At 37.4% G+C, this 15710-nt stretch overlaps 1 protein-coding gene across 6 annotated transcripts in view; it reads left to right on the top strand.

The window, feature by feature from the left end:
• trio (trio Rho guanine nucleotide exchange factor) overlaps nucleotides 1-15710 on the top strand; it is a 130525-nt gene that overhangs the window by 98914 nt on the left and 15901 nt on the right. For all 6 annotated transcript variants that reach the window (XR_012960324.1, XM_076134364.1, XM_076134365.1 and 3 more), the window contains 3 exons: nucleotides 8969-9038; nucleotides 13708-13834; nucleotides 14359-14469. Coding sequence is in view for 5 of the 6 variants with exons in the window: in XM_076134364.1 (XP_075990479.1) it covers nucleotides 8969-9038; nucleotides 13708-13834; nucleotides 14359-14469 (308 nt within the window). In the remaining variant the exon portion in view is untranslated. The remainder of the gene's footprint in view (nucleotides 1-8968; nucleotides 9039-13707; nucleotides 13835-14358; nucleotides 14470-15710) is intronic.

Below are 15710 nucleotides of genomic sequence, written 5' to 3' on the forward strand. Positions count from 1 at the left end.
ACGCGACCCACATCCGCACTTCACACAGTGACTAATAAATTATCTCCTATGCTAAATAAACGCGATTTAGTTCCCAGTGAATACCGATACTCTACGTACTGTCGTCACCAACTATAAACAAACATTAACACGTAGTAACGGTGAACCCGAAGCAAGTGTGTAATAAACGTGAAACTGTTTAATGCAATTCACATGATCGGTATCGTGCACTAATTGATTTCTTGTTTGTTATTGAGTAAAATTACTTTTCAATCAATAACTAAGTGGTTGTGGCTCTTCTTAATGTTGTGTGACGAACCTGTTTTAGTGCTGTGTTAATAGTGATAACGATTTAAATTGTTTTCAACACGCATCGTAATTAGAACTTATTATGAAAGAAAAGCAAATTTACTATATTTTTAAAAATCCTTTTTTCTAATTCCTGGTTTCGGGTTGTCTATTAGAGTATATAAGGAATATAAGTTCCAATCAATTAATTAGTTCCTCGGGCTCAAGTTAGATGAAGTTTCGAAGTGAAACTTTGACGAGCGTTAGATTCTTGTCATATGAAATCGGTGTGTTCGATTTTACGGAGCTTGTCTCTCAAGATGTACTCTCAAGTGTACATAAGCTGAAATCTTTCATTACTACTTTAGTGCGCGTTCGTTGTTGCTTTTAGGTCCAAGTACGCTACACGTTTCTTAAAGCCAATCTGCCTTGCGAGCGTGGAGTGTCCTTTACAGTGAAACAACCTAGCTAGCTACACCATTTAAAGGTGCGCATCATCTTTTTACGCGTCTCAAATCAGAGAATAAGTTTATCCTCTCAAGCGCCCGGCCACCGTGTCACGGTTGAATGTTCTACCCCCGTCAAGCGCCCCGCCACCGTGGTACGGCAAAACGATTTTGCATTTAAAAAACGTAAAAATGAAATGCTAAAACTATGTTTATCCCTTTCAAACATATTTGACATTGAAGCTGATGAAACGAGACGACGATCTAATGCACACACTTGAATAAGTGGTTGATATAGGCCAGAGAGCACCTTAAACAACATCTGACCCAACGACATGTTCCTTTATGACCAATATTGTAAATCCTTTTTTTAACTAATTTTAAAGATTTGAGTATATATTACAGTTGGATTTTAATGTCATTATTCATTAACTACACGATAAGACCTTTCGTCATATTATTTTTTTTGCCTAAAAATATTTTTTAGACTTTCTTCAAACACATGCCTAAAGCACAAAATATTCAGATTAAACCCACTATTGTACTACCACTATCAAATATTATTTGTGGTTTATTTTTTTAATCTATAGCAAATTTAATGTAGATTTCAAATATATAAGGTATGACTAGGGTGTTAGTATTAAAATATGACGGAATCGGCGCTTAAACGCCAACCGCCAATTCAATTTCGCGCGCCATTTTTGGCCTGGACGCTTAACGGTATACCTATTTGAATTTTGACGTTGGGGCGCTCGAGAGGTTATCTTCGCCAGGTGTTTAACCGCGCTTAGCGTCTATTATTTGCGACACGTTATAGTTCATAGTTTAAAAAACTACGCGGATTATAAGGTAATCGGACAGAATAACAAAATCTTTGAGCGAAATAATTTCATGAAACTTTCAATGAGTTTTTGTTTCTTTTTCGCAAAGCTGCGTGAACGACGCAAACAAAAATAAATACATCAACGAGCGTCCATACTAAAACTATTCGCGGCCAGCGTCGGTCTACTTAAACCTTGTGAATTACGTTTACGTACAAGGTTAATTTTCATTTATTTGATAAGTGTGTCAGTCCTTCGGCTCGTTGACCCAGTGGTGCGCTAGCGCTGCGCTGGCGCCGCACCGCCGCACGCGCTTAAAATAAGCTTTTATATTATTTTAATCCACAAACTGTGCCATATTTTAGTCTATCACTACTTTTATACTATTTCCGTTGGCTGTTATGAAACGTTACACAAATCACAAAACAACGCGCACTACTGAATAAAAACATTTTTATATAATTATGTTATATTTTATTTTAAAACTGCTTGTAATTTTGAATGCACATGATTGGTTTTCAATTAGTGGTTAATTTACATTATTTACAAGTACCTACTTACACGTTATTCTCATTGTGATTAAGAGTTCACTACTACTAACACGTTCGCAGTCGATTAGTGCAACAGCTTTTAAACTCCAGATCCAATCCGCAGCGATTAGGTACACTTGAAGCGTATTTGCACGACGCCCGGCGGCACTACCGAGATATCTACTTAAGCACTAACAAGCATTCATTCTCTCACACTAGAACTCATCATACGTACCTTGAGTGTAACAGCTCTTTTACCTTAAGGAAGACTAATTTAACTATCGAATAAGAGAGATTTTTTTCTCATAAAGATTTTTAAAACTCTTCGTTATCAGTTTTCTGAAAACTAATTATTAAGTACCAATTTGTACCAGTCACACAAAGATGTCTTTTCAGCATCAACATGAGCTTCATTTAAATATAGTGATACCAGAGATGTGTCCCAAAATTAATAAGTCAATTGGAATTAAGATACAGCGACCATTATACATATTATTTATATTCTTTAATACAAAGTACCAAAACCAGTATTATGTTTCATCTCATATTTCCAACCACACCCAAATTGACAAGACTGAAAAGGGTTTGTGTACAGATGGAATTATCAAAGGGTACAAGCAAAAATAATCTGGGTCTTATTACGATAATATTAAAAAAAAACCGGGAAGTAAATATTTGTTCCGTACCGTGGTAAATACGTAGCGCGTAGTTTGGCAATCGTAGAAGTGTTAACAGCAATCATAATAAATAAATTTAGGTACATTATTATGATTTGTTAGTTCACCTGACATGTCTAGATTCCGGAGATAGCGGACTTAAAGATTGAAGTTACTTTTCACTATATCCTTATTTTCCATAAGCATCCACTAGTACAAGCCCATACACGGGCGTTCTCGTGACGCAAACGTTCCGGAATTCAACCTTAACATTGCAGATGAGCGCCGTGATTTAAATATAACTTCGCATCTGTACTTGCACAAACTTTTTGTTGGCACTCCCAACAATATGAATTAAACCCTATTCTTAATATATTAAAGTTCCGTTGAAGGCAAAATACAAGTATGACACGTTGGTTAGTACAGTCACGGCCTACAGGGCCACTCGTTACTACCACTCGGCTACTGGGTTACCCGCACCATATACAGCGTGTAGCTTGCGTGTATAATTAAAAACATATATTATTTATTTGGCAGTCCTCGTAAGGGACAACTTTCCAACAGCGGCCGATTACGTTTTGCCTCAAAAAGTTGTTTACGGCAATTTCATTAAATTTAATAAATTAAGGACACATTTTAACATTAATTAAATTTTATTTTCCGAATAACAGAAGGTTGTACTGTTAACTTTACAACTTGTTCATTCCATGAAATCTAACGAGAATAATTATAACTCAGCTACATGTGATCATACAAGTATTTAAAGTTACCGGTCTCATAAATATAATCATAAAAACCTAGACTATATTGTAGTCGTCATTACATACAAATAAGTAGTTATTTGCAGACCGTAGGTACTAATATTGACTTGGAGAATGTCTCAAACAGTGTTTACTGTGGCATAGCTGTATGAATCGCTCACTGTATCATAGCACAATGCGCTTGCTCCAGGGCGTGCTTCCGACTGTGCACATATTTGCCAATTGACCCTTTGATCCGTCTCATGCGTCCGACGAGATTTTAGATATTCGGCTTATAGTCGGCTTAGAAATGTTAGAGCCAGTCAAAGGCCTGCTTCTATGGCTGTCAAATTACATGAACAATGTACATGCCAACGACAACAAAGAGAAGTTCGTGTTCAATCAAGCCGCGTGCATTAATGTTTGTTCCGATCACTTGCACATCGATCTTATGCGTATTGACTACAAAGGCATGAGTGTCCAGTTCAAACCTCCTACAAGACCCAGTGTCGAAACGTACTTAACTTTATTTATAATACCTAGTATCTCGTTTACTGTCCGTCTATATACTTGCAAAAGTAAATTAATTTATTAAATTCAAATAATCAAAAAACATACTATTATTGTAAGACCAAATACGACATCCCGAATACATCGAGTTTGAAACTACAACCACAAAGTGAACCATTTAACAATGCAAGTAAAAACTCTTAACAATGAAAACATAAACAATTGCTATTTGTGAAACATCGTCTCCCGCAGCAATGACAATGAAACCATAATGTTATTCTTTGAAAATCACCACAGACCCATTATTGCTGTGGTGTGAAAAAATAACAATTGGGCCGAACGCCAACCGTTTTCGCACGTCCGTCTTAATCGGTCACAAATAGATTATAGATATCGTTACGCTTTTACCACTCTCTTGCTATGTCACTAGTGTCGTTATGCCTTGTTTGCGTTGGTGTTGCAGAGAAAGTAACCGTCCCATTAGCATTTCCCATACAAACATCAGCATAGCGAGACAGTAGATCACATACACGAGTATAAAAGTAAAATTTGGGGTTGTTAGGAACTGACAATTCCAAAAGTATACGTTTCCCTATCACATAAAATTGTACTTGCAATTTGACAAAATCTCCATCATATCCCTAATCCGTCATTCGCTTGTAAATGTAAGAAAGAATACTCGTGAATTCATAAAGATGTGTCGAAGATTGATGTATATGAGTGGTCGATGTGGGGCGCGGGAGGAATCGATAGGAGCTCCTCTAAACATGCTGCCCGATTCCGTAGCCGATCTCACGGAACACTGGTTTTGTCTACACTCAGACTTAACTAGGCATGAGACACATTTGCTATTTTTATTTTTTGTTCTAGTTAAGTACCAGTAGTTTAAGTTACCAGTTGTATCAGAGTTAAATTGCAACACAATAGTCGCTTTTGGTTTTTAATTTATTATGCGTCGCACCCTCCCAGAAAACTCGCAAAAGGCCCTAAGGCCTTGTTTAAATTCTCTATTTAGCGAAATAGGGGAAAAATATGAATGGTGATCACAATAGTGCTTAACTTGTTGAAAACAAAAATATTTTTGGCATAAAACTCCACTGAAACTGCTTTGCATATTCGGAGCCGAGAGCCAAATTAATTTAATTCAGTTCTTTGATTATGCAGTCCAGCCACGGCATAACAGGTATATCGTACATGGTTTTTCGAATTAAACACACAATGTGCAAAATAGAGCATGAATTTAATCTTCCTGAAAAGTCCCATGTAATTACGATCCACCCGCTTACCTTATTGGATCAACTACACATTTTATATCTCTACAATACTCCGGCTGACGTATGACTCTTCAGCGAAACAAAGAACGTCATTGAATCTTCCGGTTCTACGACACGTCCCCGCTATTTGTCCATCAACTAGACAACCCATCGTTAGCCAACAGAACAAATGTATCTACAGTTGCTGACATGTCACAATACTTTCGACATAGATAGGATTAATCTTAATAATTATTCATTTTCATTAAGAATCATTGAATAATTAAGGGCAGAAGTTATTAAGTAAATTAAACATTGAATTGTAAATGAATGATCTACGAACAACACTATAGGCCGCAGGCCGCGTAGAACCGCGATCGGTCGCAGTCGCCGCGACACCTGCCACCGTCTCACATGTTTCTCTGCTCGTGCTGTTACAAAGCATTGCTGCTTTTCTCAGGTACCCTCTGTTTAAATCGAAATCACAACTCAAATACTAACAGTCTGTCCTAATTCGTTCGCCATACTCACGACCCCAATGAATCCTACATTTTAAGAGTGTTTGTCGTCACGTGCCAGTAAGTCATAATTTGCGTTTAATATATTATTTTGTATTCGTTGAAATCTTATTAAATTTGTGTAGCATATTTTAGTCTCTTCTCGTCACGTGATCTAGTTTACATTAGTTGAGCGTCGAACTTATACACATACATCTGAAACAATTTTTAATTGGCCGCTACTGAAACTGAATTATAAATTAAGTACATTTAAAACGAAAATTTCGCGGGCTCTTAGATAAACTTTTTCATTGCACTTTTTATTAATTTAATTAAAACGGGAATATCAACATAATCATTTTAGCTCTTCTTAAAAGAAGGGAATTTTGACGAAATTAACCGGCTACTACAACATTTAAGGTTCGCGTAAGTAACCTGATTATAATTAAGGGCGATAGGTGGTTAGGAAGGAGAGACTAGTGATTGAGTTACCGACGGCTACAACACGTTAGAATCGAATTGTAGTCAGTTTGTTAACTGGCTCGCAACGATAAGCCAGTTTACCAAACGGTTGAGCGTTATGCAAACAGATTGGCAAACATAAAGCTATACATTTCAACATAACTATAATATAATATAGTAACTTTAAAGCGAATGCAACACGTTTAATATGGAGCAGTTGATTTTTGTCTTATAAAATCCATTAAATGTAACAAGATGTATGTTTAACCAGCAAAACATATTTGTTTCAGAAAGCTTTGTTTATTAGTAGGTTCAGTTTGACAGTGTTTGCGGTTGCGAACAATATTTGCCGCCATAGGCACCTTTGACCTTCCCCTGTGTCTTAGTATTTAGCCTACATCGACATCATTGACTGCTAATAGAATTACTCCCCGGCACGCACGGCTTATGTGTCCTAATTAGTTTTGTGCTACACACACTGATGGTATCTTTAATCATAAATTATATATCTTCTATGATACCCAAACACATTTTCACAGAACGTTTGAAATATCACTAATAGTTAGATTCAAGCTTTTTGTAAGATATTGAAATTAAATACTCAAGAATATAGCCAGGTATTCTCTCTGACTAGAGGTATTCTCAGTATCATTGCGGAATTTGTAATTGTTTGGTAAAAGGTTTGCACAAGACTAGACCTTACTGCCGAAATGTACACGGTATTCAAGCATCTCAGCTTAATGCTATTTATCTTGCTTTTCTATATCAAATCGCGTCAGTTTTTTAGCACGTCGTAGTCGCGTCAGCTGCATGGTATCTATTAATCACGAAATTTTAATGTTTCTCCAACACCCCAACAAGCCATATTTTAAGTCACCTGTTTATTCATTTTCTATTGAACACTGTTTATAAAATAGAAAAATCTGTAGAACGCCATTCAACCATTTTCATAAGTAAAAGGAAAAATATAAAGTTCGTAAGTCCATTTGTGAGCTGTTTCTTCGCTTTGAGTAACCTGACTCCACCGCAACAGCTTATTTTTTCTCTCCTTTGTAAACGGAGAAAAGTTTATTGACAGATGTATAACATCGAGCACGTAGACATAACGAAATGAATAGAACCGTTACGGTGAGAGGGCTAGAGGTCGCCGGCTCTCCACGATACGCACCTGACGCTAACTTCTACAAAAAGGACTGTACGCTTCACTTGGTTTTCTTTACCAACAATCAGATTCCTTTCTTTGTATCGCACTGCATACTGAATGCTTTTTCAAGTGTAAAAATAAACCCTATCGAGATGCATTTTATTCAGTACCGGTTGCGGTCAGTTATGATTTTTGTGGTGGATTTTAGTTCCGCGGACACAATACTTAATGTCTTTATTACTAAATTATCCTAAAATCCTACTCCTAATTCGTAAGTGTGGAATTATTTCGGCCCATCGCGATGATGGACTCATTAATAGCTATTTAATAAATCGCTGATCGCTACATAGTCTATCAGTTAGATAAATGAGGTATATCTATCTAATAGCGCGTTTGAAATGCATTGATTACACCAATTACTGAGTGGTTTCCATTCCTCTCATACTGTATGCCCTTTATATCAATGAATTTGAAACTGGACTCGAATCAAATTGAGCTCTCAATAAAGTCAAACGAATAGTTAACCGCGTTATATTTTGAGCAATGCCATGCCGCGCATACATAGTCGCACACGAGCTAAGCACATAGCTAGCATGTTCCTCCGTTGATCACGTATTTGTGCTTCTCTACCGGTTGTACGTATTCATTAGACAAACCTTCTATAGCGATGCAAACTATTATGTGATAACAATCGATATATTAACCGTTAAGACACACGCATCGACGAAAATCTATTATTAAGTCATTATTGCATTTTACCACTATAATTGAGTGACATAATTGTAATGATTTTTGCTCGATTCCAATAAACCTTTTTTGAAGAAATAAAGAGTAGCAAATTAAGTCAAAGTTTATGTTCAATTTTGTGTACTTTACTCAGCTACCGTAAGATTAAAACGGGCATCTGAAATATGTACATTATATTTGCATGAGAAATTCGGACAGTAGGAAATATAAGCGGAGGACGGTTAGCACCACAATCATTCGTGTAATACTCAAACAATGGACACCACTCTACTGTAAACCACTGCTTGTTTCCTCAGACACCGAACTTAATAACAATAGTCGAAATACGTATACTAATTCCTGTTGACATATTAAGCAAAACTATGTACGTATAGTTGTTTTCGCAATGGTAGGTTTGATTGATAGAGATAATAGGCTGTTCGTACGTAACAACTAACAAGTGACTTCGCAAAACCAACGGAATGGTTATCAAATATTATGCGGGAATTCCGTACCTTCTGAATTTTGCTTGTTCACCTTTTGTATGTTTGAATTGCACGATGCATTCACTTCAATTAGCGTAACCACGCGTACGAACACAAGAGTACTCGTCTCTTTTCACGAATCTATTCCTAAAACAGAGGCTTAAATGCATAATTAATTAGAGTTGGTCCATTATGTGCCGGTTTTCGTTTGCAAGTATCTTTGCCTAAATTATCCTTTGTCTCCGCTTCTCGTGTCCACACCACTACATAAAAGCGTTATTAAATTGGTTTGTTACGTGAATTTTGGAAATTGTAGTCTTCAATTACTTAATTGTACAGGTAGACCTGTTGTTATAGCTCTTGACATACGAGAAATAAGACGCCAAATGAGGCAAAATGCTAATGGTATTAACAATTGTTTTCTTTTACAGAAGCATCGAGCTCTGACCCCGGAGCAGCCACTGCTGCTAGCCCAGTCAAGACGAGGAAGGCTTTCGGCGGGTAAGTGACTACAAATGTTTATGAATGCATAGTATGTAATCTATACATATGTTTTACATCGAATAGTACGAGTAGAACGTGACGTCACAATTACAGCCTACTTCGGGGTATATAGTACCTTTTTACCCAATTACGATAATGTTTTTTACCGACACTGGGTTTATATTCATACCGTTGGGTATGTTTCTATACAGTAACGTGCCAATCGATTTTAATACGTTGATTGTCTTTAGTTTTGATTAAATTAATATCAAAACTACTTTGAATGGGCCAAGTGACAAGGAGTATACCTATTTATTAGCACTAAACGCAATAAATATAAATCCTTTTTGTTCCTATTGAAAGGCAAAAGTCATAAAGTTGTGCAAAGTTTCTAGAAGCGCTACATATAAGGGAAATGTACTGATAAACTATTTCCGAAAATGAGATTAACAAGGATTTCCGTCCGAAGACAATAAACTTATCTAATTGGTATCTCGGAGTAAGTAAATGTTTGGTACTCGTGTATTAGTCATGTTTTTATCTTGGCATAGTTTTATCTAATTGTTGAGCGATACCGCGGGCGGTGCTCAGTCGCAGAGTAGTGGTGCACCGCCGCCGCACGCGCATCTGTCAGCCATGTCCGCCGTCGCGGATGATTCGCGACGCTGTTGTGCCAACTGTTTCCGTCATATCAGGTTGTTCCATCGACACACCTTATCGAAACTCGCGTAATTTTAATCTGTTATAATCGCGCTAAGATCCGTGTTATTGTGTACTGATAGTAATAGTGTCTTCGTTAGACTGTGTTTGCTGTGATTGCATCGACAATAACAAAATATCACCGATTACTAATATATTTCATATTTCTCAGGACGACAAACATTGCGTAATCATGAGTGTGACGTAAGAAAATAATGTACGCTATCATTTCAACAGCTATCACCTGCAGTCATATTAAAAAATACATAGCCACACTTACTTATTCACCATTTTTGACGTGTTGCGACATGGCTATGTTCTGCACATAAATCTGTTCAAAAATGCATGAATGCAATGCGGTTCCTGTATTTTCAGCGTTTTTATTCATCAAATCGATGTGATGCTGACATCGCATCTGGAGACCATGAACTTTAATGGGAGCAGTCTCAAAATACAAACAGCTGAACAACAATGAATTGTTATTATATGAATACACGGAGACCACTTAAAATACCGCGTCATACATACCTATGGATTGAAGTCCAGATAGTCCTTTCCTTAAATTATCTAAGTACGAACTAAGGACAAGTGAAGTGCCGCCACTTTGCTGCTTTTAACGCACTTAAAAATGGTTGTAAAACAACTATATGTGCGGTTATGTAATTGATGTCGAAGGTAAGGTATTGTTTCCCATGGTCTAGCTGAGAGCGTGCATTGTACAATAATAAACAAAGGAAAGGAGACGTCTAGTTGTCACTCCATAATGGAGTAACACAGCAGATGAGTGAAATTGTTTCCTTCATCTTCCTTTACAGCGCACCTCAGCTTTCGTGTTATGATAGTTTATTTTAGACATTTTATTTCTGCCGTGCAAAACGTTACGATTTAATTTATTATTAAAATGAAGCGACATATACTCTCAGTATTCCCTCTGTCTAATAAAGAGTACCAAGTATCGAGGTAGTACTTAGTTTTAGCTGGTCAGCTGATAAAACACAGTTCTTTGACGACGTTGAGTGGCTGACAAATATCGCTTATCAATTCCTTACAATTTACGTTATCTTATCTCGTCCGTTCTTACTGAACACATTACCTCGGTGACAAACAAATAAGCAATTAAATATTTCGTAATAAAAGCATTTTACGCGCAAACCGATACCGAATGGTATTTTTTGGAATGTTAATGTCGGTATTATTGTTAAGGCGTGAAAACCGCTTTCAAAATATGCAGTTACGTAATTGAAAAATTGTAGGCAAATGGATGTGACGTCGATCGCGACAGGTCGGACAAGCTTATTAATTGATATGTAATTGAGGTATCGGTGTAGTCCGCGACAAGGGCTATCAGTGAGGCAGACGGTTGCGTGACCGCGTGCCGTCAATCGCACACAGCACATCCCTCCGCCGCGAGCCGCGCCGCCACACACCTACAAACGTTTATTACAACATAACCACTTCGATACTGCTGCTTGTCGTCCGTCCCCTGATCACTTTATTTACTCCTTCGAAATAGAAACCACATAACAATGTTTGTGCATGTTTTGCATGTTAGTCAGTGCGAACTCGAGCGTTGTAGTGATCGTGTGTGACAGTGATGTGGAACGTTCCCGCGCCCATTAAACTATGTGGAATCAAGTTGTTCACGTGAAGTAAGTTCTGAGTGGTTGAGATTGCAATATATACGTAGGACACAGTGCGATCGCAGATCCATTGTATTGGTGTTGGATCTTTTTGTCAGTCGGCACCGGAGCCCGACCGCATTGCGGTGACGAGTCCTTGGCTCGACGAAGATCTGACCACTTCGACCGATGTATTGTAAGATAAAACGCTATGAAATTAATTCGTTATATTGATTGTCACTTTGTTGCCATGTCAAAACACATACGTAACCAAATCTACCAAATGTATATCAACATACGTGACTCGTATCAGAGTAATTAATCACAACCATGAAACCTTTATGTGGGTGATACACGGTTCGATTTACATTCATATTTGTAAAGTGAACAGCGTACCTTAATGATTGAAGCCGTTATACATAATAATGATCAATTGTTAATTTTACGTTTAATTTTGTAAACAATTCACAAGTGTATGAGTTGTCAATTGTCACTTTTTAATAAAATGTTTACAGACTACCGACAAATACGTCTACAAGGACGAGAGACTTCGCAATAATTTTGTTATCAACTAATAGTTATTGAATTCATTTTCATTTCACAATTTCATTAATCAGCATTATCCTCAATTGTTTGTTAATGTATCAAAACGATCGACAGGGGATTATGAATTTATGAACGCCAATTTTAATGAGGTAATCCAGTGGGGCACCGAATACACAAAACCTCGTCGCCTTGATGTATTGACACCGCGAGCGCGCCACTGCAATCATCATAATTGTTTAATCTGTTTGTTATTAGGGTTAATGTTGTCATGTTAAACGGCTGCTTTGTACACATACATTATTAAGTAATAAACTGTCATTAGTTCTTAGGATAGTGACATTGTCAAATAAATATTGATTAGAAACGGAGATAAACTAGCTATTAAATTAGTGTTATCTACGAGTATATTAATACTTATTTGGAAAAAGCAATCTGACCGTGTGAGATGCGGTAAAGTTAGTGCCTATCTCGTTCAACAATGATTTTCACTCGTATTACGACAATCCAATTATATGAAGATGATGAAGCGCTATGCTTAACGTAAACTAAAACTTCCTCAGTGAATCTCCAAAGACGTCATATTCCATTTGTAGTGTGAATATTGTGAGCGAAACATGACGTAAAAATGAACGTGGTTCGTGTTTCAACTGTGATCAAATAATACCAAGTTTGTGTTTGGCTTGTGCGAGCTGCCTGTCTATCTAGGATTTGAAATTGCCTGTATGGATCAAACTCGGACGGGTCACGTTTAGAATAGAATAAAAAAAACCCCTTTTGACGGGCTTACAATTTTATTTTACACAGTTTTTAAAATTCATTTTAGGATTTTTCAGAGGTGTATTATTAATATTTATTACGTTTTTTAAAAACCGCCTCTGAGCAGTAAATTTAATGGCATGTGTTCACATACAACACATTATGGAATTACTTAATGTTAAACAAGAATAGAAAAATCATGTCTATCTTACAAACTTTATCTTAAAAATAATGACAGCAACATTGAATTAAGTGTCTGTTGATCATTAAATATTATTAACATAAGTACTGTCGCAACTTTAACGGCGTGAGATTTTAAAAAGAAAAAAAATATGTCGAGTGTCGAATCAGTCGATCAAAGCACACACTCTCTTTTTTGTGCAGAACATCAAATGGCCCGTGAAAGGCACGCACCCTATCGCATGCATTTAACAGCAACCCTTGCGAAATATGTACCTATGCACAAACATCTGCAGATGCCTTTGTTTCGATCCTTTCGATTAATAAAGGCACGTTGTCACAACAAAACAAAACGACTCTCAAATCGAATCATCAAGAGTGGCTAAGATAATTGAACAGCGCACTTATATCTGCGGTTTTGTATGACATGACAATTACAGTTTTGTATTGTTCGTGACGCTAACTCAAACTGGCTGCGTCCATCATACGAGGGAATCTATAAGTAATAATGACGCACGATATATCGAATACAAGTAATGCGGTTAACGTATTCTGTTACATATGTGTAATTGTGGTCCATTGGTCCATGGCCGACGCACTGTGCTGTGCCTAAATCGTACCGGCTGTACTCGAGCCGCTACCACCCGCGCTGTACTTACGCTCTATAAACAAGCCCGTAATACTGAAATCAACATTTTAGAGAGGGAATTCACACACTCGATGCACTAATGAGGGTTTTGTAAATCTAATGATTCCGACGTTATGCGTATCTATTTGTTTATAAACTACCCCTGATCTGTACGAAATACCGCAGAATTTTACTCTTCATTCGCTTTGATTTGATTCATTAACATAGTTTGGTAATTCTCTTTTTTTGTTCCATGTAGGAAGAGGTGGCTCGGGCTGCGAAAACAATCTCAGGGCAAGGCCGAGAAACCAACCGGCGCGCAGTCCCCAGCCACCACCGAAAAACCAGTACCACTGAAGAAAATACCATCAGACAAGAAACTTAAGGTAATTACTACGACTAATCATTTATTTCAGGTTGTAATCAGACCGTCACGTCTAACCTCGCGAATAATTTATACCGTGGTCTGCAATCGTATACCATGACTTCAATTTATAAAAGCAACTAATTAAAACATACGAATAAAAAAGTTATTTTCTATATCATACTAGCAAAGTACTTTGTGAGTCACCTTCTACCAAAATTAACTACGTTCATGTAAGTTCAAAGAATGTAATTATGAAAGCTCGTAACTTTATCCCGAAAATTTGTTGGAGTTTCCTCGAGCTTTCCAATGTCACTTTCATTCAGGGACATGCGTATCAAGTTGTTTGGCGAAGTATTTTTATTGTGATGCAAACAAAGAAATGTGTCTACGCTCTCTCACAATAAAAGTGTCTGTAAATCAATTCTGGCTTTTGACGACACTTTCTTCAAGTACTTATAAGTCGTATTTTGTGACCAGTTAATAAGATGCAGTAATATTATCAGATACGTTATGTTTTTCCAACTGATCGTATGTTTGGTTTAGATTCCGTACGGAGACAACGGCCGACACGACGACCACGAGGTCGGCAAGTTAGAGGAGGCTGAGGACGAAACCGTCGACGTCGAACTGCCACCACCCATGAAACCTATCAATGTAAGTGCTATTATATTCTTACGTAATATACCCCATGCAAAAATAAATGTGTACATTCCTCAATGACATCTCAATAATTAGTGCGAGTAAAAGCGTGGAAGGGTACACACCTCTTCAATATTATAATTTAAATATTATTAGGTGGTCTATCAATCTAATGAAAAGGATAGTTCGTTAGTTTACAGGGTTTACCAATACCCAGCTCTAGCATCATAGAGTCAAAAACTTAAGTAGAAACCAGTGAGATAGGCATCTTTCTTCAATAGGCTAAGTTAGTGCGAACTTTCCGGTGCCATTAGAGTCGAACTCTCGCGGTGCATTAAATAAACACATTGATGTAACTAAGCTTGAGAGCGCACAGGTTCGTCTCGTACATTATACCTACTTAGTCTCCCGTTCGCGAATGCAAGACATATTTAAGGCAGAAACTTCAACGATCGCAATACTTGGAATAAGTTGACGTTGTAGTTAAACACTCAACAACAATGCAGAGGGAGCTTTTAGCATACTTGTAGTTCAGTTCCTGGAAGAAACTCCTAAGATGTGCTTCTGCTAAAATTACTTGACTTGCTTCGCTTACTGTAATATGAAATGTTGCAACATTGAAACTCCATCAACCGTACAGCTTTCTTGTTAAGTACTAAGAGTACCAAGAACAAATTTGATAGTTACAAACGGTTCGTGTTACACCTCATCTCACTGTACTTCTTACATCATAGAGAAGATGGAATGAGTTTAAACGTGCTAGTAAACACTTAAATAAAGTTTTAGCTGCAGTCAAAATCAATGAGTAAAATATAATATTTACTCTGTGCGGATAATTAGTAGTTGCTGCGTTCATGTGATGGGGTGAGCAGTGGTGAAAATGCCTCCCCCGGTGGGACATAGGGTGGCCGTGGTCGGCTAGACGCCGCGCCGGGCCGCTGTGTTGATTAAACGCCGCGCGCCGACCGTGCCACTGATATCGCCGCTCTGACACCATAACTAACTTACCTCTGCTCTGAAAGCATACACCAAATTGATTTTATGCAAAAATGGTTTTGGCGGGACCTGCTGAACCTTAGTTCCTATTAGGATTTTTGGATTGAGTATAGCTTATGAACGACTCACGTAATTATTAATATCGTTATGTAAATCAGGGAAATATTATTATAAAATTTTCATCACTTTGAAGTTAGGGTAATAGGGAAATACGACGCCTGCCTTAGCTTATTATGTAAGAGATATCCGCATCGATGACA

The sequence above is a fragment of the Anticarsia gemmatalis genome, chromosome Z, assembly GCF_050436995.1.
Source record: "Anticarsia gemmatalis isolate Benzon Research Colony breed Stoneville strain chromosome Z, ilAntGemm2 primary, whole genome shotgun sequence".
Lineage (NCBI taxonomy): Eukaryota > Metazoa > Arthropoda > Insecta > Lepidoptera > Erebidae > Anticarsia > Anticarsia gemmatalis.